General features: G+C 41.4%; 2 protein-coding genes across 3 annotated transcripts; both read right to left on the bottom strand.

Moving 5' to 3' along the window:
- Positions 1–138: 138 nt before the first annotated feature.
- On the bottom strand, positions 139–15317 carry rbm34 (RNA binding motif protein 34). Its single transcript, XM_056279461.1, has 11 exons — positions 15134–15317; positions 11928–12084; positions 10234–10361; positions 6814–7030; positions 6609–6668; positions 5295–5338; positions 4967–5050; positions 4756–4819; positions 2091–2133; positions 1869–1987; positions 139–847 (listed from the first exon to the last, which is right to left on the bottom strand). The coding sequence occupies exons 1-11, from the start codon at positions 15157–15159 to the stop codon at positions 458–460; spliced, it is 1332 nt and encodes a 443-aa protein (XP_056135436.1). The 5' UTR covers positions 15160–15317; the 3' UTR covers positions 139–457.
- A 2930-nt stretch (positions 15318–18247) lies between these two features.
- Positions 18248–27441, bottom strand: LOC130112867 (uncharacterized). 2 transcript variants are annotated; one of them, XM_056280385.1, is made up of 7 exons: positions 27282–27441; positions 26579–26617; positions 26207–26381; positions 24823–25324; positions 24353–24526; positions 20122–20310; positions 18248–19349 (listed from the first exon to the last, which is right to left on the bottom strand). In XM_056280385.1, exons 3-7 carry the CDS (start codon positions 26330–26332, stop codon positions 19042–19044), a joined length of 1299 nt encoding a protein of 432 aa, XP_056136360.1. In that variant the 5' UTR covers positions 26333–26381; positions 26579–26617; positions 27282–27441; the 3' UTR covers positions 18248–19041. The 2 variants fall into 2 exon arrangements, with proteins under 2 accessions (XP_056136360.1, XP_056136359.1); XM_056280384.1 differs by having other exon boundaries at positions 26207–26617.
- Between the last annotated feature and the right edge of the window lie 173 nt (positions 27442–27614).

The raw sequence follows: 27614 nt of genomic DNA, 5'->3' as shown, positions 1-27614 counted from the left end.
TTTGTAAGAATTATATACGAAACATACGACAGCATGTCAGCGGAAAAAATGCTCTTTACAACTTTTTTTGAGTTCAATTCCAGAAGAGAAAAACATTTGGGAGAATGGATGACTACTCTTCCCAAATGACAGCACAAAATGATGGTACTTCATAAAAGAGGACAGGGGAATTTCTCAACTGATGACACTTACAGGTTAGATCTTCAGATATCTGAAAAACTTGGGGAACCCTCTCCCCCATATTAAATGTCAAGACAGTTCAAAAATACAACATGTTGGACGTAGTCGGCGTTTAATTCAGGGATAGAATTTTTTTGTCTGCTGGGGAGCAGAAGTGAAAATAATTGTAAATTTCCTCCTATAGCGCTTCTTAAATGACCCCATCTCAGGATAGAAACCATGACCCTTTCCATCTCAACAGACAGTTTGAATTCGCATCAGATCCGTTCGAACGGTGTCAAATATGAACGCGCTTCCCTGTCTTCTGTTTCTTTTTCAGTCCCTTTTTCTTGACAAATTTTTTGCTGGGATCTGCCATCTCACCTTTGAAGGTGGATGGGCCTTTTGTAGCTTTGACTGGACCCGTCTTGGTCTTTGTCCCTGTGAAATTCCTCTGAGCCCCAAACCTCAAATCGCCTCTGTGGCGACCTCTGGTGGGCCCCCTCGTGTCTCCACCTCGTCCCTCGGTGCCGGTCCGGTCTTTCGTTGGGCCCTTGCCTGTATTTCTTGTGGCCTCCTTTCCAGGGGCGGTTTGCTTCTGTTTCTTCACCGACCTCCTCACCCGGACGGACCTGCCCTCCAGCTTGGAGCCGTCTAACTTCAGGGCTAATTGGACTGAATCTGCATCCTGTATATAAAGATAAATAAAAACACAAGGTAGACAGTGCAACAAAATAAAAAGTCTCAGATCCATATTTAAAAAGATGGCAGCAGAGAAAAAAAATCTTATCGTATTTATATGAATGTCAGTCAGATATGCATTAAGGTAAAGCTGGATATTTGTCATATTGCCAGAAAGGGAACACCTCACAGTCTGTGTTGTATGAAGAATGGCGGTCTCAGAGGTTTACATATGTAGTCATATACTGTAGCAAATGAACTGACTGGGCGTTAAGAAGTGCCATGTGTAGTTCTACCTGAATCCAGACCTCTGCTGTTCAGCAAAGTGGATCAACAACAAATATGATCGCTAAACTTCAATAAGTGATTTACAATCACATCCAAAGCAGCATTAAATTAATTTGTCCTATCATATTTCAGAAATATATGACTGATTTCATGAAATATATGATTGATTTCATGACATTTAATAACTTTTTATTCAACCATATTTAGCGAAGATAAGCTCATCAAAATGACTCAAATACGCTATTAAAAATTGACAATCCACAGATACACCGACAGGCTAAATTATAGATTTATGCATTGAAGATCATTTCATCTAAATGTTTCACTGGTCCGGAAATAGCAATTAAAGATAATATGTGTAAATCCCTTTGGTCTTTGTAAATATCTGATCAACCCTGAATGATGGAATAGTGACAGTCTGTCACCCAAGGCTATGACTGACGAAGTTATGGAAACGCAATGCATTATAGGTCATCTGTGTCATCACTTGCATGCTCACAAATCATTCTTTGCTAATCCATTATGCATCTGTGCTTTTCTCATGTGCACAAAATCTCTAAACTGACACAGTTTAAACATACATGCTCATTTTGTATCTGAATAAGTACGAATAATATTCAGTTTTAGGACTAGCTACTATCTTAAATATACCTGCAATAAATAACATGTATTTAAATGTTTAGGACTGTCACTTTAAGTCAGGTGTTAATAGTGTAGAATACCTGTCATTTTTTTCTCACCTCAAACAGGACATAACCAAATCCCTTCCCCATGCCGGAGTTGGCATCCCGAATTATTCGCACAGCCTCCACCTTCCCACACTCCACAAAATGCTGTCGCAATGCTTCATCGGTCAACTCTGTAGAAACAGAAACCAAATCACGTTCCATGACTGCCCGCCCTCCCCCTTCACTATTTTATTATTTGTGGAACCAAAACAATGACATAACCAACTTACTTACCAAATGACAGATTTCCCACAAATATTGATCGCTTGTGATCATGCTGGAATACAAGAAGAGCATTGGTCAAAAGCGCCATTCATTTGAATTAAAGTGGCCACGGGTAACTTTTTGGATTTCGGCAACATCTTTTACATCAACTGTCGCGAAAACAACTGAGGGGGTATTTCATTTTTTTCTTCATTATGTAGCAACAAGAAACATGCATTAATTTATAAGTCGTAGCTCAAAAATTGCAGAAGAAGAGTATCTGTGTTCACAGACTAGGTAAAATAAAATCGCTAAACTTATTAGTGTGGCATAAAATAATCTTATTTTTCCCGGGAGGTTTCATGCCCCGTGGCAAACAAAATGCATAGTGAAAACAAGGCTTCTTAATGGCAGTTGTGTCATTCCACCCATAACCATCACATTATGCAACCAAAATCAATTCAATTATGTTAATGTTAAAGCAAAACAGTCACCTGGTGCTGCTTTAATAAAACGATTAATAAAAAAGACTGTGATGGTTTGAGTTGGGCTATGTTTCTATGCAAGCTATTTCTGATAACATTATAAATCTACTACTACTGCTACTACTTTCGGCTGTTCCCGTTAGGGGCCGACACAGCAGATCATCAGTTTCCATCTCTTCCTGTCCTCTGCATCTTCATATGTCACACCAGCCACCAGCATCCCTCACCACATCCATAAACCTCCTCTTTGGCCTTCCTCTTTTCCTCTCCCCTGGCAGCTCCATATTCAGCATCCTTCTCCCAATATACCCAGCATCTCGCCTCCACACATGTCTAAGCCATCTCAATCTTGCCTCTCTTGCTTTGTCTCCAAACCGTCCAACCTGAGCTGTCCCTCTAATATAATCGTCCCTAATCCTGTCCTTCTTTGTCACTCCCAATAAAAATGTTAGCATCATCAACTCTGCCACCTCCAGCTGCGCCTCCTGTCGTTTCGTCAGTGCCAGTCTCCAAACCATATAACAGCTGGTCTCACAACCATCTTGTAAACCTTCCCTTTAACTCTTGCTGGTACCCTTCTGTCGCAAATCACTCCTGACACTCTTCTCCACCCACTCCACTCTACCCTGCATGAACTCTCTTCTTCACCTCTCTTCTGCATTCCCCGTTACTTTGGACAGTTGACCCCAAGTATTTAAACTCATATGCCTTCTTCACCTCTACTCCTTGCATTCTCACCATTCCAATGTCCTCCCTCTCATTCACAGATATGTATTCTGTCTTGCTCCTACTGACTTTCATTCCTCTTCTCTCCAGTGCATACCTCTACCTCTCCAGGCTCTCCTCAACCTGCATTCTACTCTTGCTACAGATCACAATGTCTTCCACAAACATCATAGTCCACGGAGACTCTTGCCTGATCTCGTCCGTCAACCTGTCCATCACCATTGCAAACAAGAAAGGGCTCAGAGCCGATCCTTGATGTAATCCCACCTCCACCTTGAACCCATCTGTCATTCCAACCGCATACCTCACCATTGTCATACTTCCCTCATACATATCCTGTCCCACTCCTACATACTTCTTGGCAACTCCCGGCTTCCTCATACAATACCACACCTCCTCTCTCTGCACCCTGTCATATGCCTTACTAAATCCACAAAGACACGATGTAACTCCTCCTGACCTTCTCTATACCTCTCCATCAACATTCTCAAAGCAAACATCGCATTTGTGGAGCTCTTTCGTGGCATGAAACCATACTGCTGCTCGCTGATCATCACCTCTCCTCTTAACCTAGCTTCTATTACTCTTTCCCAAATCTTCATGCTGTGGCTGATCAACTTTATACCTCTGTAGTTGCTACAGTTCTGCACATCGCCCTTATTCTTGAAAATCGGTACCAGTATGCTTCTCCACTCCTCAGACATCCTCTCACTTTCCACGATTGTGTTAAACAAGCTAGTTAAAAACTCAGATGACATTAAAAATATATACATGAAAAGCTGACCTGAAATAAATTATTTAAAAAAACAATCCAAATTATCGAAGTTTATGCACTCATTTCAGTTGACAAAGTATTCATGAGAAGATAATGGAATGGAAAGTAATGGCAAGGTAATGCTATCACCAATGACACGTGATCCTTAGGAACCCACTGTTTTTCTCTCGAGGCCATTTGGTTACATCATGGAAAGGCCATGGACTCAGTTGATTTTTTTTCTTTTGGAAAGTTTGCTTAAAATTCAATGATCTATTCTGTTGGCAGTCTATTCTGTTGCCTACCAACACGGGGATCGCCAGTTCGAATCCCCACGTTACCTCTGGCTTGGTCGGGCGTCCCTACAGACACAATTGGCCGTGTCTGTGAGTGGGAAGCCAGATGTGGGTATGCATCCTGGTCGCTGCACTAGCGCCTCCTTTGATTGGTCGGGGCGCCTGTTCAGGGGGGAGGGGGAACTGGGGGGATTAGCGTGATCCTCTCTGTCCCCCTGGTGAAACTGCTCACTGTCAGGTGAAAACAAGCGGCTGGTGACTCCACATATGTCGGAGGAGGCATGTGGTAGTCTGCAGCCTTCCCCGGATCGGCAGAGAGGGTGGAGCAGCGACCGGGATGGCTCGCAACAGTGGGGTAATTAGACAGGTACAATTGGGGAGAAAGGGGGGGGTGGAATTTCAATGAACATTTAGATGGAAACATGGTTGCTTACCGAGGAGGCTTTTGTCACCCTGTCTACTCTGATGTGAAAGCCATGCTCAATCTCCAGGCCATTCCTGCCAGAGGGGTACAGAGGACAAGATGTACATCTGCAGCTTAACAACATCATTACATTTTCTTTGTGCCGAAGCAATCAGAGTAGTTCCATTGAGCAAACAGGAGTTTAAAGTTAAAGATGGGGTTTCAGCGTGTATGCCCCATACCTCTCCAAGGCCCCGGTAACCCCCTCCTCTTCTTTAAAAACCACATAGGCGTTGATACTTGATTTCTTGGGGTGAACTTTGCGTCTGCAGCCAGAAAAAAAAAAGGAAAAAAACAATTTTTTTCATAAATTAAACTTAATCAGCACTTATTTAGGTATGTAATTGAAACTGGCTCCATATTCATCTGTGTAGTGTACATGCATTGGCTCTGGACACACCACCTCACCATTGTCCATCAGCACACACATATATTCACACTCAAATATACACTTGTCTCCCAATAAAGGTTTGTGTTCGTTATTAGCAATACTGGAAAAAACAAACTTACGTAATTGCTGCTAATTTGCGGGACATAGAAGGATCCTCCCTTACCTACAAGAAAGGATGGTTAGTATTACACAATACATTCAGAGACACCCAAATAACCGACTGGTAATACTGCATTTCCAATTCACTTCTGCTACTGTAACCCTGTCACGACCTTATAAAAACATACTCACATTATCTACTATTTGCACAAAATGTTTGCAGTATCAGTCTCAAAGATACCGGTTGTGTTCTTTTTTGTCATACACTTCCCAGGAGTCATTTCAAAACTGCTAACTAGTGTGTCAGCCACAACACCGAGACAGAGTTTGTCCCACCTATCCTCTCCAGTGGACAAACTGCTGCTGGGTGATGGAAAACACATCACTATCTTTGCAACGGATATTTGGCAGTAATATCGCCACAGGCACATCTTCATATTCTACATATTACTGCAAATTCAAGGGCTTTCATCACCGACTGAATCATCATTGCGTCACCTCGTTGGGCTAAAGATAGTAACTTTGCAGACATTTATTTAAGTGAGACTCTTCCAGAATGCCTTTTTTTTTTTTTTTTTTTGGGAATCCCCCCCAATTTAATTGGCCAATCACCCCACTCTCTGAGTTGTCCTGGTCGCTGCTCCACCCCCTCTGCTGATCCGGGGAGGGCTGCAGACTACCACATGCCTCCTCCGATACAAGTGGAGTCGCCAGCCACTTCTTTTCACCTGACAGTGAGGAGTTTCACCAGGGGGACGTAGCGTGTGAGAGGATCACACTATTACCCCCAGTTCCCCCTCCCCCCCGAACAGGTGCCCCAACCGACCAGAGGAGGCGCTAATGCAGCAACCAGGACACATACCCACATCCGGCTTCCCACCCGCAGACACGGCCAATTGTGTCTGTAGGGATGCCAGACCAAGCCAGAGGTAACAGGGGGATTCAAACCAGCGTTCCCCGTGTTGGCAGGCAGTGCAATAGACCACTATGCTATCTGGGCGCCCCAAGATTGCCATTTTAAATTATATCAAATCACAATGAACTGAACACAGAATAGAAGAACCCTTTTAATTACTTGACTTGGCCAAACGTGTGTGTGTGTGTGTGTGTGTGTGTGTGTGTGTGTATATATATATATAAAAAACACTTTCATATCCTTTTAAAGTTTTGTGTTATCTGAGTGGCCCATGTGAACAACTCACCAAGTCAACTTCCTAGTTTGCGAAAACTTCACTGATTAAAATAGGACTGATCTAAATTTGCTCATTAAAACAAAACAAAACAAAAAAACCCTGTGTAAAATAATGCATCTGACAAAGTGATCACATCCTTACCACAGAGCGAAACCGAATGGATTCGATGGCCCCTTTGTCCCTGAAAAGCAACTGTAACGTCTGAAGACAGACACATAAAAAGAGAGTAAGTACAACATGAAAAAACATGTATGTATGTATGTAGTATGTGTGTGTGTGGGGGGGGGGGGGCATTTCAGATGTGGTCCATTGAGCTCGATGGCTGCCCACCATTATTCTCATTTACCTTCTTCGTGCAGCTGGGTGGAAGATTCCCCACGAATACTGTCCTCTTTGTCTTTATTGCCTCAGCCTCCATGTCAGCCCTCTTCAGTTTCTTGGCAGGCCTCCTCACCTTTTCCCCATCCTCTCCCAATCCTGATGCTTTCCTTTTAGTCTTCTTGAGTGTCTTTTGTGTCTTCTCCCTCTGCTCTTCCTTCTCTGCATTTTCCAAAGCACTTTCCCTGGGATGGGCAGAAGAAAGAGAGGAGCAAATAAGACTGTTTATGACAAATACCGCCGTAGACCTCATTCACATTCTAGTAATTCAGCTGAGCATTACCGTATTTCCTGGACTACAAGTCGCACCAGAATATAAATTGCACTCAGCAAAAAAATGTGTTGTTACGAGGAAAAAAATATTATATATATAAGTTGCTTTGGTGTAGAAGTCACATTTATATGGTGGTACAGTATTTTCAATTGAGTCACAAGATTACATAGTGCCAATAAAATTGCATTGTATAAGTCGCTTTGGAATATAAGTCGCAGGATCAGCCAGATGAGTAAAAATGACTTATAGTTTGGGAAGTACGGTAATTATCATTACAAAGGACATGATGCAACAATCCTTGCACCACAGACTGCCCACTTTTTCAGCAGCTGTGTTCTGGATATAAATGTCCCATTGATTTTCTCAATAGACATTTTCAGAAAATCCTAATAAGCCTTGAATCGAACCAGCCAGCCACGACATAAATCACGGCCTTGCAAAAACTGCTTCAAAGCAAAAAAATATTTGAAAAACAAGAAGACACAAGACTGTGTCCATACTTTATTCCTTTTAGGAGGGAATGAACTACTTACTCATCATTAAGTAAATAAGTAACCTTTATTGTCACTGGACACAAGTGCCAGCGAAATTAACCATCAACCCGTCTGTACATATACACAAACATACATACAATATGACAAGGGGAGTAGACAGGACAGGAAGACAGGGATGGAAGAAATTATGCATTGCGAATGATGTGATCGCATCCCTTTCCCCTAAATTCCAGCCGGTTTCGATTAACTTTTGCAATCGTGTAAATTTTCTCTTTGACGCTTTCTTGTATGTACTGTAGTGTTTGTGATTTGTCTTCTCACACTTAAAAAAAGCACATCATGTCTGACAGTGAAAATGTGGTGGGGTAGATTGCTAGTCAAACTTCTGATTGGTTTGCAACTCAATGGTAACGACAATGTGTCTGACTGGTTGAATTCCCTTTAGGACTATGAGTAGTGCAGTAAGTACTTCACCAGGATATTCCAAAAACGAGGTTGAAGTCAGACTGATTTATGACATCTACCATTTTTTTCCCTATCATGTAGCTCATGGTAAGTCTACCTTGTACCATACAAAGGTAGACTTTTTACCTCTGGAACCCAAGATTTCAGCTCTATACCCCAGGGTTAGTATTCACACAGAGCAACCATTCAGAAAACAGGCTAATGTAACCCAATGTACTCATCTGTTAGTGGTTACTGTAGAGACAAGTAAGTGATGTGGCAATCTGAGTGACTGCAGAATCGGCTTCCAAATCCCAAGTCAGCAACATTGCAAGTTACCAACAGATAGTAAGGAGGTCAGGGCACAGAACCACAGTATGACAGGAGTACAAAAGGGTCAAACTCTCTTATTTTTCCAGTGAAAAATGGTGATTTCCAGAGAAAACCCAAAATTTTCATCTCCCATTAAAAAAAATTTTTGAAAGTCATTACATTCACACTGACAGAACATCCGGCTCCAGATATCAGCCCGTATTGCAACTTGCTGATGGCAGCAATGCTCGGCGCTCCCCAACTCAATTCCTCTTCAGTGTTTTGGAACATAAAATTCAGGAAAACAGTGATCTCTCATGAGAAAACAAAACTGGATTTGTGTGGCTTGCTGGTATACAAACAAAATATCAGTTGATTAAATGTTTGGAGCAGGAGTAAATTCTTGTGCAATCCTCCAATTGGGTTCTGTGCTATGGGAGTGACAGAATTCTATATATAACTTCAAGACTTGGCTTCAATAAATTATTTTTTGTTCAAGACAGAATGATAATTAACTAGTTAACAAGTCATGTTTGTTTTTTTTTAATTTTCCCCCCCTTTTCTCCTCAGTTGTACTTGGCCGACTACCCCATTCTTCCGAGCCGTCCCGGTCACTGCTCCAACCCCTCTGCTGATCCAGGGAGGGCTGCAGACTATCACATGCCTCTCCGGATACATGTGGAGTCACCAGCCACTTCTTTTCACCTGACAGTGAGGCGTTTCGCCAGGGGGACATAGCACATGCGAGGATCACACTATTCCCCCCAGTTCACCCTCCCCCCCGAACAGGCGCCCCGACTGACCAGAAGAGGTGCTAGTGCAGCGATCAGGACACATACCCACATCCGGCTTCCCACCTGCAGACACGGCCAATTGTGTCTGTAGGGACGCCCGACCAAGCCGGAGGTAACGCAGGGATTTGAAATGGCGATCCCCATGTTGGTATGCAACGGAATAGACGCCATGCCACCCAGGCGCGTTAACAAGTCATGTTTAGGAGAGATTTCTGGAGTGCTGGCTTCTCCATGGTGTTCATGTATTGTGCTCAAACAAAAGATCAGCTCTACAGTACATATAATAATAATAATAACAGAGGTGGAAAAACCCGGTCCAGAAAGTAAAAACCCTAACCGTGTCTTTACTTCATCCATGCATTAAACCAGCTGATTTGGGAAACTAGTCAGTGCAATCTGATGGTTTAGTACATAGGTGGAGTAAAGACACAGTTAGGGTTTTTACTTTCTTGACCGGGTTTTTCTACCTCTGATAATAATAATAATAATAATAGTAATAAATCAATCTTATATAGTGCTTTTCTAACACTCAAAGTCACTTTACAATATGAGGCTTTACTCCCAAAAGTGGGAAAAGTGAGTCAAATTGAGCTCCATCTCGGACGTTTTCTCTCATTATCTCCAAAGAGGTGTCAGTGGGAGTGTCCAGAAAGCTTGGAGAGCTTACTCATGCTGGCAACCATCTGGCTACATTTCACTTACTTCTAACTCCAGCCTCAGGTGGAATTTGTCATAAAGGCACTATTTTCAAACAGGTGTTCAAGTTTTTTAATACTGCTGATAACCAATACGACCGCTGTTGATCTCCCTTAATGTACACTGTGAATTTTCCAGAGTCATGATGCAAAATGGATTTGAAAGTTTGAAAACGTCTCTGGCCAGGTGAGACTGCAACTGACCCGTACGGTAATGCTGTAAATTAGCAAAATCTGTTGGAGTAGTGTTCAGTTGAACTGAAAGCTTGCATATACACCGCTCTCAAAACACATCATCCAGTATCGCTGTCTTATACACATAAACACATCAGTAACAAACAAACACGTGACTATTTCAGCATCTAAATTGCTCACCTCTCTTCAACCTTGCGTTCAGCTGCTGACTTTTCCTTGTGTGGCCTGGAACGGTCCAGGGTACTCGGAGCTTTGACCTGCGAAATCTTTTCAGGAGGATTTTTCACCTCCGAGGTCTTCTGAGTAGGCTGCCATTGTACCAACAAAACCAAGAGCACAGAACCATATCCAGTTAACAAAGCATTAATATGGCTTCAAGCCTCTTGTGGTTTCTTGTTCAAATGCAATTTGTGTCCATGATCAAATTACAATAATTTAAGTACACAATGGACTAACAGGAAGAAATACAAAGGAAAAACATTGGTCCATATCTCAAATTTCTGGTACCAAACAGGCATCATTTGCACAAAAATATAGCCAAGATTTTTTTTAAATGTATGTGACTATAAATCTGATATACTGGTTCTCCCTAGATATCTCTGATAACCAGCAGTAGATGTCTTAATTTCTAATATAATTGTCCTAATCTGATACAAGAGATTGGTATTACAGTCAGTCAAAGCTTATCTTAAATTGATTGTTATTTGCTATATTTAGCAAAATCAAATTCCAATCCTTTATTTAATTTATCCCCTTCTGTCTCCACCAGCTGTCATACAGGTGTCGTGAATTGCCCATTACACTTAGTCTAGGTGTTGTAAATGAACATGACCCACAACTTGCAGCACGGAGGAAAGAGTTTAAAAGTCAACAAAAAGCAGCTAAAATGTCTTGAACTATCTTAAATTGGAAAATGAAAGCAGCCCAACAGCCACTTGTAATCACTGTAACGTCAGTGTTTCATGATGTGGTGGATGCCGAACGACAGTAACCGAGCTTCTGTCAACAAGAATAATATGACAAGGCACAGAAAATGAAATCATTTGAAGAAATACGAGTTCACATTACTCTTTTAAGTGTCAGTTCTTTTAAGTCGGCATTTTTATATTTCTAAGAGCTATTGTATTATTAAAATTTTTAATAGTTTGTTTTACTTTGTTAAAAAAAAGAAAAAACCATTAATGGACAGCTGTTATTATATTTTTTTTCTTTATAAAGAGCTATCAAAGCTGCTGAGGAGTTTAAGATTTTTGACTTTGCGCACCCCTGTGGGCAAATGTGTTAGTGTTTCGTGGAAGGGCATGTTCATTTCACATTAGCACTGCCTCTGTAGCAGGTGTAATTGTTTCAAAGAGAAGAGTGGGGGTTGTAGTGGTGTTTTGGAAAAACAGCTGTAAGAAATACAACAATTAGGTAACATATCTTTAATTGTGGGTATATATCCCATCTGTGTTTTGCAAATCGTTTGGTCAAGATTTTACACGGAATCCGACCCACGAACCATAATTATCAATATCTAATCTTCTATCTGTGTCATCTGATTATGCCGGCCAAATAGAGGCATCAAAATTTAACTGAGATTAACAAATAATCAGTGAAAACCTCCTTGAAGCAGCTTTGAATTGACAAGCATATCTTACTAAAACGGGATTGGTTTTACTGACTTTAATGTACTCAAAGTGTGCACTGTGCAGCTGTATTATGCAGGAAAAGATAAATATCGGATAGGGAATTGGTATCAGCAGATACTCAATAATAAATTACTTGGATTTGACGCAAAAAAGAAAAAACGTCAAGACATCCCTAAAAAAACAGAAAACAGACCTTAGTTTACCAACTTGGGTCAGGTAAATCTCCTCATATGTGGCGCTTACCTTTGGTGCAGGGAGAAACACAAGGGGAGAAGGTGCAGGTGCAGAACTGAATAATGCAGACAGGGAGCCGGAGGCTGCAGAGTCTTTTGGAAACAAGCTGCTCGACACTTCTCCCACCACATAGTCCGCTGACAGCTTATCAGTTAAATTCTCCTTGCTGGAAAAATAAAAACATAGGATGAAAGACATTGTTCCATTCCAATCCATTCTCCAAACCACTTATCCTGCTCTCAGGGTCGCAGGGATTCTGGAGCCTATCCCAGCAGTCACTGGGCACCATGTAGGGTGATCAGCATTGTATTGATACATAACCTGCTCAACAATTTGTGGTAAAGAATCATAGCTTTTCATGTTTTTGGTGAATTCAATTCAACTGAACCTTGTTTATTTATATAGAATATTTAGTGCTGATATGGAAAATAAAGCAGATCACAGGGAATTTTACACAATAGATTTATATGACGATAACAGGGTATATGTGCAAAAATAGGTTCCTCCCATTGAACTGTTTGGAAATGTGAAGTACATCAAACCAAAAATTAATTTTTGGTAACACTTTAGTAACATAAAAAAACGTAATTACTAGTGAATTAGTAATGATCAAGATGTCACTTTAGTATGGGGAACATATTCTAAGTAACAAAAACTTAATTTACAGTAATTTAACACTATTAACACTTGTAGTTTTGTGTTTTGTTATGTAAGAACAGACCATATTCATTAAGTGTTAGTAAGGGAGAACAACTCTTCTTGTGGTACTACCACCTTATAAAGTCCATACTAAGCAAAGCATATTGAGATGGTACTACTAATAAGCAATAATTCTGAGGTTATAGAGGGAAAACTCATAGTTAATGGCTTACTGGTTGTATAATAAGGCCATGCAGAATAAGGCATTAATGAGTATGTAATAATGACCAATTAAGAGCCAATACGTTGCTAATTTGCATGCTAATAAGCACCTAATTAATGGTGACTACGTTCCCCATACTAAAGTGTTACCTAATTTTCAAATATTTCATACCTAAATTGGGAGAAATTTTAGTTAATAGTCTGGTAACTTGTCATTAATTTAAACAAAATTGTGTAACATGATACAGTGCATCCGGAAAGTATTCACACCCCTTCACTTTCCCCACATTTTGTTATGTTACAGCCTTATTCCAAAATGGATTAAATTCCTTTTTTTTCCATCAATCTACATACAATACCCCATAATGACAAAGTGAAAAAGGTTTTGTAGAAATTTTTGCAAATTTATTAAAAATAAAAAACTGAAATATTGCATGTACATAAGTATTCACACCCTTTACTCAGTACTTTGTTAAGGCACCCTTGGCAGTGATTACAGCCTCAAGTCTTCTTGGGTATGAAGCTACAAGCTTGGCACACCTATATTTGGGGTATTTCTCCCATTCTTCTCTGCAGATCCTCTCGAGTTCTGTAAGGTTAGATGGGGCGCGTCGCTGCACAGCTATTTTCAGATCTTTCCAGAGATGTTCAATGGGGTTCAAGTCTGGGCTCTGGTTGGGCCACTCAAGGACATTCACAGACTTGTCCCGAAGCCACTCCTTCCTTGTTTTGGCTGTGTGCTTAGGGTCATTGTCGTGTTGAAAGGTAAACCTTCACCCCAGTCTGAGGTCCTGAGCACTCTGGAGCAGGTTTTCATCAAGGATCTCTCTGTACTTTGCTCCATTCATCTTTCCCTCGATCCTGACTAGTCTCCCAGTTCCTGCCGCTGAAAAACATCCCCACAGCATGATGCTGCCACCACCATGCTTCACTCTAGGGATGGTATTAGCAAGGTGATGAGAGGTGCCTGGTTTCCTCCAGACGTAACGTTTGGCATTCAGGCCAAAGAGTTCAATCTTGGTTGCATCAGACCAGATAATCTTGTTTCTCATGGTCTGACAGTCCTTTAGGTGCTTTCTGGCAAACTCCAAGCGGGCTGCCATGTGCCTTTTACTGAGCAGAGGCTTCCGTCTGGCCACTCTTCCATAAAGGCCGGATTGCTGGAGTACTGCAGAGATGGTTGTCCTTCTGGAAGGTTCTCCCATCTCCACAGAGGAACGCTGGAGCTCTGTCAGAGTGACCATCGGGTTCTTGGTCACCTCCCTGACCACGGCCCTTCTCCCCCGATTGCTCAGTGTGGCTGGGCGGCCAGCTCTAGGAAGAGTCCTGGTGGATCCAAACTTCTTCCATTTACGAATGATGGAGACCACTGTGCTCTTCGGGACCTTCAAAGCTGTAGACATTTTTTTGTACCCTTCCCCAGATCTGTGCCTCAATACAATCCTGTCTCGGAGGTGCACAGACAATTCCTTTGACTTCATGGCTGGGTTTCTTCTCTGACATGCACTGTCAACAATGGGACCTTATATAGACAGGTGTGTGCCTTTCCAAATCATGTCCAATTAATTGAATTTACTAGAGGTGGACTCCAATCAAGATGTAGAAACATCTCAAGGATGATCAGTGGAAACAGGATGAACCTGAGCTCAATCTTGAGTGTCATAGCAAAGGGTGTGAATACTTATGTACATGCAATATTTCAGGTTTTTATTTTTAATACATTTGCAAAAAATTCTACAAAACCTTTTTCACTTTGTCATTATGGGGTATTGTGTGTAGATTGATGAGAACAAAAAGGAATTTAATCCCTTTTGGAATAAGGCTGTAACATAACAAAATGTGGGGAAAGTGAAGGGGTGTGAATACTTTCCGGATGCACTGTATGACAATATCTGAATTTCTTTACGATACAATACCCCTTAAAGACGCTAAATGATATTGAATTATTGCCCAACCCTATGTACATTTCATACATTAAAGTGCACTTTCCTTCAAATGAAAGTGTGCAGATTAAAATAAAGTAAAATAAGAAAACATACGGAATAAATAATATATATGTATACATAGCCTAAATAAAAACACATTAATAGAATAATAATATGATTAAGAAATTGTTAAATTAAAAGAGACAGAACCCATGACTGAACTGTCTGATTCAAATGAGAAGAGGGGGGGTGAAGTATAAATGCATGGATGGGAGCTGGAAGAAATGTATTTTCTCCCAACAGGTGAATTATGACAGGCCTTTCTTTCGGAATGCCTGCAGCTCTAGTTTGCTTTATATGCAGTTATGATGATGTTTTCTGACAATTTAAAACAAGAGATGGGTTGGTTAGAAAAGAGAAATAACACACCTTTTTTGTTGACGCTTCTTTGTCATTGTCACGTCTTCAGTTATCTAAAGTCACTAAAACACAGGCGCCGGAAGGTTCGGTAAATGCGAGTATTACTTTGATGAAACTATCTAAAACTTACACATCGACTCACAGCACATTGTTTACACTGCAGCTGACATACAACTTATCACGTTTTCTTTCGACCCTGTCGTTTGTCCGTCAGCTTTTCGTTACCCACGGAAAACACGGCAATGAAAGTAAATGGTTCCTATCAGTTGTTCTTGTTATGTCGGCGGTAGTTTTGAGCTGTAAATTATATATACAAATAAGGAAAAGTAAGGTAGAGCGGGAGTAATTTTTTTAAAATAACGTGACATCTTTAACTCTTTGATTACTTTATAGACGTCTGTGCATCGCCGAAATAGGTCACTTCCGCACTAAATTCATCTATAGTAATAAAATAGTAGATACTTTACAAAAACTGAGTAAAGGACACAGAGATGGGTGTCTTAAAGCTGCAACCGCGACTTTTCGCGCTTATTTTCTCCACTTGAAACGTGATCATGTTGCGATTAATAGAGAAGAACAATGTTTCAATATAGTTTGATGTAGGATACAGACAGAATTAAATAATTAATTGATGGATATTTATTTCCAACACGTAAATAAGCAGGGTGTAATAATCTGACGTGATCAACAAATCCACACATCAAACTCAGCGAACAAATCTCCGTATGCGTCAGATTATTTGTTACATGTTGACAAAGGAGTGGGAGGAAGTATATTAGTCATGTTGCAGCCGATTTCGTCAGAACACAAACAAGCTGTAGCAGCCATAGTCCCAGTCCACCACGTTTCGCACCCCTTTAGAAATAGGGTTGAGACCAAAGCCAATGCAGGCAGTCGAGTGTATTACAAACTTCATCAAAATATATCTAACACTGTTCTACAGTAACATTGTTTTCCGACAAAAGCATCGCCATATCTGCATCACGTTTCAATCTATTTCCGTGCAGGAGTTATTTCCAAGGCATACTTGTTTGAAACGGGGTGACGATGTGGGGATTCTGCTGGGCAGACCCCAGTGTTTGTCCAGCCCTGTCGAAAAAAAATGTAACAGGAGTATACAGACACCGAAGAATGTCTCCAACCATGGCTAGGATACCGTTCAGTATTATGCAACCTGACACCATACTCCAGATGGGTAAAATAATGATTTAGTAAGGGAGAAAATTCGCAGCCTTCAGCTTTATTGAACAAACAATACCAGAGGCTGAAGATGGGATCTTAGGATCAAAAGGAGGCATAATATCATGTCTAACCAAAAGTGGAAAAAAATACAGGTCCAAAGGAGTGTATCATACCATAAGCAGACTATAACTTTGGCATACAAAACTCAAGTCATCATTACAGCTGCTGCAAGAGCAATTGGCTGGAAAATGTACTGCCAGCGGAGAGAGACGGTGGGGTATGTCCTTTTCATCAAGTTTTGTGCTTGACTACGGGAAAACAATCAATCAAATTTTATTTATATGACACATTTGGTACATTAAAATGCAATCCAATGTGCGTTAACATTAAATGAAAGTGCACAGACAAAAAGAAAATATTGATAACAGGCAGAATAAATAAATAAATAAGTGAATAAATAAGATACATATTTAAGCCTTATAAAAGAGTGAAGAAAATACAAAAGAACAATAGAATTTGGTGGACATGAATCGAGATAAAAATTAAACTAAAACAGACAAAACCCCCTAAGTGACCACCAGCAGGTTAAATAAAACCCTTCTATTTTCATTTAACCTGCTGTGTGTTAATTCAACATTGTGTCTGTTCTCAGTTACAATGGGAGACTACTTCACAGTTTAGGACCATATACACTTCTATACTATGAGTCTTAGTTTGTGTTCTTGGAATAGTTTGTGGAAGACTGTCTCTGGATCTCAGGACTCCACCAAGGAACATATTCATAAACTACAACATGTCATAGAGAGAGTTCATTTAAAGATGTATAAATAAGTAAAATAATCTCAAAATCTATTCTAGTACTAATTGGCAGCCAGTGCAGAGATTTCAAAACAGGTGTGATGGGAAATGTTGTCTTTGTTCCTAGCTTACGGAGTTCTGGACCAGTGTATTCAAGCCTACTGGTGGCAAATGCATCGACCAATTTCTCAGTATCCAATGTAAAGAGAAAAGGCTTAATATCTGAGATATTTATCAGACGATAAAACGTTTTAGCAATGTATTTTACATGCGATTGGAATCTCAGATCTGAATCGATGATGACACCCAGATTTATGGCTTGGTATGTGACATGTTGTGATAATGAAATTAACTGTAACCTCAGCTTTGCTTCTTCCTTCGAAAACTGCTTTCTTCTCTTGGCTAAGTTGAAGGAAGTTTTGTATCATTCATACGTTTATATTTCGTATGCCATTTCTGAGATTTACAAGTGGGCTGAGATTCTCAAATCTAACAGCTAAATAAAGTCGAGTATCCCCTGCACGAAAATGTTACTCTTATTTTATGTTTGAAGATAACGGAACATACAAAAAGAGAACAGACACAGGCCCAAAAGTGGACCTTGTTGTCCTCCATACAAAACTGTACTTTACTCTGAAGAGAACTTTTGTACTAAGACAAAAATGGTTCTTCACATTCCCTAGTGATGAATCCAGAAGGTTCTGACTCAATAGTTATTAAAGGAACCCATTTTGATTGACAGCATTTGGTTTCTCTTGTCCACTCGGGCTCAGAATGTGGCGTCTTTGCCCTTTAATAATGGTTTCTTGCAATTGCGCATCACTCCTTTGAAATGTTTGATATCTTCTATAGTTCTCTGCTGCAACCAGACAAATGCTGGAGTGACACTACGAAAGACACTAAAAAAATTTTTTTAAAAACAAAATTACAGTGTCCACTTTTTATGACAATTAGATTACGTTACATTAGGGATGGTGTAAAGAAAGTTAGAGAGAGAGAGCGTGTGTGTGTGTGTGTGTATAAATGTGTTTTGTTCATTTTAAACCTTTATATGTCTAGTGCAGGGGTGGCTAATCATGTACCATGGAGAGCCATGTGTATGCAGGTTTTCATTCCAACCCGACTCCACACCAGGTGATTTCACTGATATATTCTTCCTCTTTGGTTGAAGGTTGCAAATCAGTGAAATCACCTCCGGCTGGAATGAAAACCTGCATACACATGGCTCTCCATGGCACACGGTAGGCTACCACTGGTCTGGTGTATATATGCTGTGCATTGCAAAAGCATATAGTATCTTTGAATGTTGTCAAGTTTGTCTGAAAACAATGATACCTGCACATATTTTTCCAATTATTTTTCTTGCAAACTCCAACGCTCTAATGGTAAAATTTCAAAGCCAACTGTAATTATTTGTCTATATTTTCATTTGAAAAAAGTGAAAAATTGAAATATGTCACTTGCATTAGTTTTCACACCTTACACATTATAACATTTGGGTTGGATATTTGTGCAAAGAGCATGTTTAGGTTTTTATTTTTCCAAATACTTTTTTAATATAGAGCCAATGTCATCATGAAATAATTAAGAGTTTCAGTGCTTTTAACCATCACACAGAAATTAATTTAATGTACCATTTATAACACAGCAAAATGTGAGAATTGGTCAAGGGTCTGAACACTGTTGCAGGCCCTCTGTATAATAAATGTGAGCGTATGCACGCGCATGTGTGTGTATATGTTATGTTATGCTGTGATTATTGGCATTTATAGCAACACTTCTATTTACAATAAATAAGTGTGTGTGCTCATGTCCAAGTTCTTACATATTCCATTTCAAATGAACAATAGGTAAGTGTTGTAATTTATCCGCCAGGCCACTCAGCTCTTTGCCAGGAGTGAGTTATGACCTAACTGATCTTCTGTTTTTGGAGGTGATCATTTGGACACGATGGGTAACAAATCTCCTTTGGCCTTCATGGTTTTGATCTTGGCCTTGATGTTATCGTCCATGGCCTGTCGGCACCGGTGGGCATAATGCGCCAGTGTCTCTTCTTTCTCATCCCATGGTTTCAGCGCGTGGAAAACCTCCGGCGCCGCCAGGCTAAGCTCAGCAATGGCGGCTGTGCGGGAAATGGTATTGCGGTCCACGCCAACTCGGTCAAAGGCGACCTTCATGGAAACACTGCGCCTGAACTCCTGGAGGGCGGCCATGTAGCGGGCAATCACACCAACCACGTTCTTCACTGCAGCGGAAAGACAGGAATTTGAGCGAGAGATGGGAAGAAAGGGGAAATGTAATAGAAGTTATAACACACAATACTGTAAACTGGTAGTTTCCAGAGAAAGAAATATGTGTGCAGAGTTTTCTACTGTGCATGTATTGCTCATCTTACCAGTAGCATTGCTGTGGTAAGATGGAATATTTATTCTATGAAATATTCAGTTATTCTAATGGAATAATTGAATATGTCATACAAACATTATTTATATAGTAAGTGAATTAAGGATTGTATATAAATGCATAATGTTTACCTTTATGGTCACTTTTACTTTTATTTCACATTTTAACAATTGCATATTATTTTACTGGTTTACTGTTTCTTTAATTTCATTGTTGCAGACAAACAAAAGAATTTCATTGCACTTGCACCGTGTACCTGATGCCTAGTCCACACGTACACAGGTATTTTTGAGAACATAGTTTTTTCTATGCTTTCTTCCACACATGAACTGCATTTAAGGCGACTGAAAACAGACCTTTTGGAAAACTCCTTCCAGGGTGAAGATTTTCAAAAATTCCGTTTTCAGTGTTGACAGGGAATGAGGCAAATAAGACTTGGAATGTGAAGTTGTCATTGCCTTCAACCAAATGGTGGGAATGTGTGCTGAACAGTGAAATGTGGTGCAGCGTGTAGTTGAAGAGAAAATACTTGTGGCTGACAGTCAAGGAGAATTTATCAAAACACCTTGTAATGGTTGTGCCATTTGAAATGTAATGTGCCTTTTTTTTCTTACTCCTAACTCGAGTATTTTCTCCGTCACGGCTCCTCTTGCTCTTCAAGGCTCTGCGTGGCTCCAAAGGGTGAAGCTCGACCTCTTCAAATGAGTCAAATAGTGCTGGCGAATCGAATGGCGTCACATCATCAGAAGTCTTGTGAGTACTTCCTGGTTCCATTTGACTGGAGGAATGAGGCCGGTTCTTCTCTGAAATGAAGCAAGTGACAATAAGGTCAACTCTGGGAATGCAGTGATAACATTTAAACATAAAAGAATGGTTTTGTCAAAGTAAATCACTATAGTACAGTACTTTGATAAAGTACTGTAAATAAAAAATAAAAATCTGTTGTAGAAATAAAGAGAATGGACTCTATTTTCATGCTGACGTAGGGGCGGTGGAGACACAAACACAGGCTGATTGGCTATTTCCTCAATTGCAAGGTGAATTTTCCCCATCTGCACCCATTTTTGTCACAGCCCCCCCTCCCAGGACTTACCCTCTTCGTCCCAGTTTCCCTAATTGTCTCCCTTATCTTGGCCACTCCCCCTGCCCCAGTTTCTCTCTCTTGTTTCTGTGTGTACCTGTCTCCAGGATTGGAGGCAGGTATGCAGTAGGCAGAGCAGAGGTCCACCACCTGCATCTTATCTATGGCAATCAACCCTACTTCTTATATACCCAGCCTTGCCTCATCCGCCTTGCCGGTGGTGGTAATACACCAATTCGTTGTTTGCCAACTGTCAATAAGCACCAAGTAGAAGAAGAATCCACTTTGCCAGATTGTAGTGCCTGCTCAGTTCAGTCGACGTGACCAGTCTTTATGTTGAGACATTGTTACCCGTTTCCTCATCTAGACCTGGCTCTCCGTGTTTCCCCACAGTCCTGCCTGCTCTCCCCAGCCTCTGGTTGTTAGTCTCTGTGTTGGCATATTGGTTCACCGTGCAGCCCTGGGCAACAATACTGGCTCGAAAGGAACCCATCTGTGACAAGATGGGTGGGTAAAATGAAGCTGGGGGTGTGTTAACTCAGATCTTCTGGCACAGTAACTGTCTCTGGTCTCTTACCTGTGAGGGGTAATGATGAGATGTACAGTAGGGTTAGGGCATGGAAATGTTTAGGAGGAGTTTTAACTAGATTGTCTAACACAATCTTGGAAAGAGAGAGGATGCCTGCATACTGGTACCGATTTTCAAGAATAAAGGTGATGTGCAGAACTGTAGCAACTACAGAGGTATAAAGTTGATCAGCCACAGCATGAAGACATGGGAAAGAGTAATAGAAGCTAGGTTAAGAGGAGAGGTGATGATCAGCGAGCAGCAGTATGGTTCCATGCCACGAAAGAGCACTACAGATGCGATGTTTGCTTTGAGAATGTTGATTGAGAAGTATAGAGAAGGTCAGAAGGAGTTACATTGTGTCTTTGTGGATTTAGAGAAGGCATATGACAGGGTGCTGAGAGAGGAGGTGTGGTATTGTATGAGGAAGTCGGGAGTTGCAAAGGAGCACTGTGTAGGAGTGGTGAAGGACATGTATGAAGGAAGTATGACAATGGTGAGGTGTGCGGTTGGATTGACAGATGGGTTCAAGGTGGAGGTGGGATTATATCAAGGGTCGGCTCTGAGCCCTTTCTTGTTTGCTAGGGTGATGGACAGGTTGACGGACGAGATCAGGCAGGAGTCTCCAAGGACTATGATGTTTGCGGATGACATTGTGATCTGTAGCTAGAGTAGGGTGCAGGTTGAGGAGAGCCTGGAGAGGTGGAGGTATGCACTAGAGAGAAGAGGAATCAAAGTCAGTAGGAGCAAGACCTATGCGTGAATGAGAGGGAGGACAGTGGAATGGTGACGATGCAAGGAGTAGAGGTAAAGAAGGCATATGAGTTTAAATACTTGGGGTCAACTGTCCAAAGTAACGGGGAATGCAGAAGAGAGGTGAAGAAGAGAGTTCATGCAGGGTGGAGTGGGTGGAGAAGAATGTCAGGAGTGATTTGCGACAGAAGGGTACCAGCAAGAGTTAAAGGGAAGGTTTACAAGATGGTTGTGAGACCAGCTATGTTATATGGTTTGGAGACAGTGGCACTGACGAAAAGACAGGAGGTGGAGCTGGAGGTGGCAGAGTTGAAGATGCTAAGATTTTCATTGGGAGTGACGAAGGACAGGATTAGGATTGATTATATTAGAGGGACCGCTCAGGTTGGACGGTTTGGAGACAAAGAAAGACAGGCAAGATTGAGATGGCTTGGACATGTGTGTAGGAAAGATGCAGGGTTTATTCGGAGAAGGACTCTGAATATGGAGCTGCCAGGGAAGAGGAAAAGAGGGAGGCCAAAGAGGAGGTTTATGGATATGGTGAGGGAGGACATGCAGGTGGCTGGTGTGACAGAGGAAGATGCAGAGGACAGGAAGAAATGGGAACGGATGATTCGCTGTGGCGCCCCCTAACGGGAGCAGCCGAAAGTAGCAGCAGTAGTAGTAGTAGTAGTAGTAGTAGTAGTAGTAGTAGGTAAATCCATGTAATTTTGTTATGATGTTTCAGTGTTATATCCTTCTCTCACTCAGATGTGACTTTATTTTTCTTGTCTCTTCTCCCGCGCATGTGAATGGTGAGATGTGAGTCTCTCTCGTGTGCATGTGTCGTCTGTCCTCCTGTCAGGTCTGCATGGTGATAGTGAACGTGTGGCTCAGGTCCTGGGCCGTTCCGGTGGCACCTGGACACTGCTTGGCATCCTTCTCATCATATTCTTCATACATTTTATAATTTCATTATAATTCTGTTATCCTCTTTTAATGTTGTATTCCGCAAATTGTATACACACAACATCCACTACACGTCTGTCTGTCTTGGGAGGGAGATCCCTCCTTTGTTGCTCTCCCTGAGGTTTCTTCCTATTTTTTCTCCCTGTTAAAGGGTTTTTTTTAGGGAGTTGTCCCTTATCCGGTGGGAGGGTCGGACAGGATGTTGTATTGCTATACAGCCCACAGAGGCAAATTTGTGACAATGAGCTATACGGATAAAATTGACCTGAATTGACGGCATAATTTTGTTCCATTTTGGCTTGCAAATGTGCTTATGACTATACCGGCTCAGACCACGTTTAAGCGTAAACGCTGGTGCAGTGAGCTATTTTTGTGCAGCAGTCTAGGCGAGGACACACAGGAAGATCTATCAAAACATGTTTTAATGGATGTTAGCCTATGTATTTCACCCCACTGAAATAATCCTTAAACCGATAGCAACAACTAACTAAATGCAACATTTTGATTAAATTGATCAGAAAAAATGTGACTGTTAAATTTTATGTGAATCAGACAGTTTGCGCTCATCATGACACACAGAAATTCAACCTAATTTAGCAAACTTGATGTCTGTCTGGTCCAATAGGATATCCAATACAGCAGTACCAAGTGTCTATACTAGATCCTGACATCTGGTCAGTAATCCTGTGGGACGAAGAATTAATGTATATTATAACGTGTATTATAATGTATTCATCCTAATCTAACCCTTTTTCAACTGCGGCACGCTGTTCCAGGATTGCTCTTGCATCTCTGGTCACTAAGTAACCAAAAACAAAATGGACATGCCCATGTGCGGTAGCGCGCCATGCCGGAACTTGTGCCTAGTTTCATGAAATACAATCCAGTAGATAAACAGACAGAAAGGGAAGTAACTACATGTTACTAAGACAAAAGAATGGGGCCCATTTTGAAAACACCTACCATTACTTAATCAGTATGGCTGCAATACTCACTGGGTAAAGTGGTAGGAATGTCCCAGGGCCCTGGACTACCAGGGACCCTGAAAGACTGGTGGTACCATGTTACAGCTGCATAATTCCACATTAAAATAAAAGCCATGCACAACTTATTGGGCCAATGTTCAATTTTGCTTGTTCCTTGCTTTTCTTTGTTCCTTTAAACTATTGTGAATAGTTTAAACTATTGTGAATAGTTTAAAGGAGCTCCAAAATACGTTCTCTATTGATCAGGGAGCTGCGGCTATAGTATGTTTTTATTAATGAGCTGAAGTGTCTGTTGACAGTGGTCTTGCACCTTATCTGAAATGGTATAACTGTGAACATCACAACAATAGCAACAACTTGGTTTGTCATTGTTATGGTGAGCGTCCTAATTGTCTTTTCATAGCCTTGGGCCCTTGAAGCCCTGTGACTCATAGGACCGCACTTTGTCGATGTCACCAAATTGAGGACTTGGAGAAGGATATCAAGGCAAAAAATGCGACATGGCCTACCTGGGCGTACTTGGTCCTGCAGGAAGTCACAGATAAGCTCCGCCTTCTTGGTGAGTTCACACTGAAGCAGCTCTTTGTCTCGTCTCAAATCGCTGATCGTCTCACTGAGCTGATTGTTTCGGCTTCGCTCCGCACAAAGTAACGCACACAGACGATCCAGCTCAGAAATACCTCCTGCACAGCTCACACACCCATGCACACACACGTCAAACACAGAAACTCAAATGCATACACAAATACACTTCCAAACACACACGCTCAAAAACACACAGACATACGCAAACACAAATATAGACATTCATATACACAGAGACAAACACATACACAAAAATGTGGATACATAGACACATACAAACAAGTACACATATGCATGCACACACACACTCACATAACATGCGTTTTTTTATGACAGCTATAGAAAAACCCACATATGGGCTTGATATATTTTACAATTATCTACATAGCCATACCTACAGTCTTGTCTGTGGTCTCTGCAGAGCAGCCATTTCCCTTTCCTAACAGGTCCACGTCAGAGTCTACTGCCCCCTCACACCCAAGTGTCTCTCCTTGCTCTCCGAGCTGAGCAATCAGCTGGGGCTGGGAGCAGGAGTGAGGGGACTTTTGAGCGGAAAGGGTGTGTGTCATTTGTGAGTTTTGGATGTGTGTTGCCTGGCTAGCCGGCAAAGTTTTGATGTCTGTGAGCTCGCCATGTGCCACGTTCGCCACAATGTTGCAATCCTCCTCTGAGGTCACTTCTTGTTTAAACCTCTTGGTTTGTCCACCACCTGAACCCACTGGAGTCCCAGCCCCTAGTGCCTCCCCCCTCTTCCTGGACTGACGAGGCTCATAGTCGCCATCGTCATCTGTGGCTGATGAATCACAGCCAGCCATGTCAAAAAGGCGGCTGCTAAACTCCTCTGCCTCAGATGCTGGTTCGCTGCAGGACAGGTCAAATGACTCCTTAACTGCCTCCTGAGAAGGAGAGGAGAATAGGATAGTAGTTATCAAGCATCTAACAGGAGGAAATTGATTCTATCTGCCAAAAAATTCTCAGAGTGATACGATTTTGGCCCTATAAGTAGGAGTGAAAGCATGTTATCTACATTTCTTTCCTAGGAAAGCTCTCCCAAGTCCGCTGGGAGAGCTGGGGAGTTTTCCTAAAACCGTTAGGAGATAGACAGTTTGTTGCCACAGCCTGCACAGTGAAATTCAAGTTTACCTCCATAAATATTTACATACGGTATATACATATGGGTACACAGATACAACTACATTCTATAACCATTAAAGGATATTCAGTGGGACATGGGTAAAAAGACTTTCAGTGGGGTATTTGGTTGAGAGCTGCTATGGCAGTGGAGCTGAAACTGCCAAAGCAGGCTTTTCTTCAAGCTATGGTCCCATACCTACAACCAGATGGGAGTAGGTAAAAGTAGGAAAGAAGCAGGAAGTAAGGAAAAATAATGTTTAGAAAAAAACAGAAGACAGGAGATGTCCAGTATCGATGAATTTCACTTGACTCACAGAGTGAACTGTTTTAAACTTAAGAGCTAGGAACCTGAGTTGGAGATTGGGAACCACCAATATAAACTAATGGTGTCCATTGATGAGCCTTTGCAGGCTGTGTTTTGTGTCTGCAGGTTTTCTCTCAACAAACACTACATAGCTGATTTCCACATGCAGGTCAAGACTTTTTGTTTGAGGGTGTGCCAACTGGTTAAAATGGGAAAAAAATAGCATGACCTTGGTTCTCCATAGCAAATATTGAAACCGCCAATGATAACAAATTCCTAACCAAATGTTAGCAAATTCCCTAAAATGTCTTCAGTTTATATTATGTAAATGTGAATGTACCTCGTTTGTCGAACGACCACCGACAAACCTATTCTGATCTTGGTTATTATTGGCTGAGGCCCCCGAACTGCTTCCACGGTAACCCATGGGCCAGTGGTAGGCGTGTCCGGCTCCGCAGCCCCACATGGCAACAGCAACATCGTTGCCATAGGGACAGGCATCTGTGGTGAGGACACTGCCATAGGAACGGTGAGTGAGACGCTGCAGGCTTGGTATGAGGGTGCAGATTGTACCGTGACTGTGAGCCCAGCGGACCAGTTTACACAAACTGTCAGAGGTTGTCTGGACCGGGTCAGACATCATTGATTCCAACTTTTCCTGAACAACATAAAAAGTGTGTGTGTGGGTGTGTGTGTGCTACACGTATGCTACCTGTGTCATTGCAATGCAACCAGTTTGATACACCAATACCTAAGAGACAAGAAGAAAACAACAGTGTTACACGTGCAAACAAATGCTATCATATAACATGGAAAACCAACTTTATATACATATTCATATTCCTTCTTCCTTTTTGTCACGTATTAATACTTTGTATGCCATTTTTTGACTCATTTCGCGTAGATTATATTTTACAATAGGCTCCAGCATCCCCGCGACCCTGAGAGCAGGATAAGCGGTTTGGATGATGGATGGACGATAAATGTTGTCTGTGTCTAACTGAGCGACTGACGAACAACTTTAGCGATGTAAACTTTCGAGTTTAAATACAGTGTTTTAATTGTAAAGTCATCTTTACAGCTAGCGTCATTTCACATGGTGGCAAGGGACTGCAGATGAAAACGAGCCAATATTGGCTAAGTAGTCTGGCACGTTTGCATTCTAATCTACGTAATTAATGTGCACCGTCCCTGACAAATAAATACAGTGATCAAACATTTATCATACGCGTCTCAAACACCTGGCTCACTTTCTTCTCCTCACGCTCATACAAAACTCCCTTAAACGCTATTTTAAAAACAAAAAACATGTCACCATATGCTGTGCTAAAATATAGTTTGTCGATAACACTCTCAACATCTTAATATGCAGCCTAACGAGAACAAAGCCCGATCATTTTTACAGTTAGTGCTACCTTTTTTATATAGTCAACGAGCCAACCTCACTCTCGTCGAGTACGAAAATGGCATCACCTCAGCTTTGAGCTCTAATTGTTATTTCTTGGTAGTTACTTTAAAATAACGCAATATTTCGAGACTCGTATTATATTTGGCAAACACTAAGAACACCCATAGGGCCAGCGTATTTAGTTCTTATTCCTCGTTTGCGACGTAAATACGGTCAAAAACCAAGCGTCGGCAACTCGCTATCGCCACCAGCAGGACTGGAGGGAGACAAAATCCGACTTGTATCACTATGGTAACAAGTTTCTCCTGGTGGCTGACTAGTTTAGCTCAGGGTGCACAGG

The sequence above is a fragment of the Lampris incognitus genome, chromosome 5, assembly GCF_029633865.1.
Source record: "Lampris incognitus isolate fLamInc1 chromosome 5, fLamInc1.hap2, whole genome shotgun sequence".
Taxonomy (NCBI): domain Eukaryota; kingdom Metazoa; phylum Chordata; class Actinopteri; order Lampriformes; family Lampridae; genus Lampris; species Lampris incognitus.
The sequence above is the reverse complement of the archived record's forward strand: the minus strand, read 5'-3'. Positions and strand labels throughout refer to the sequence as shown.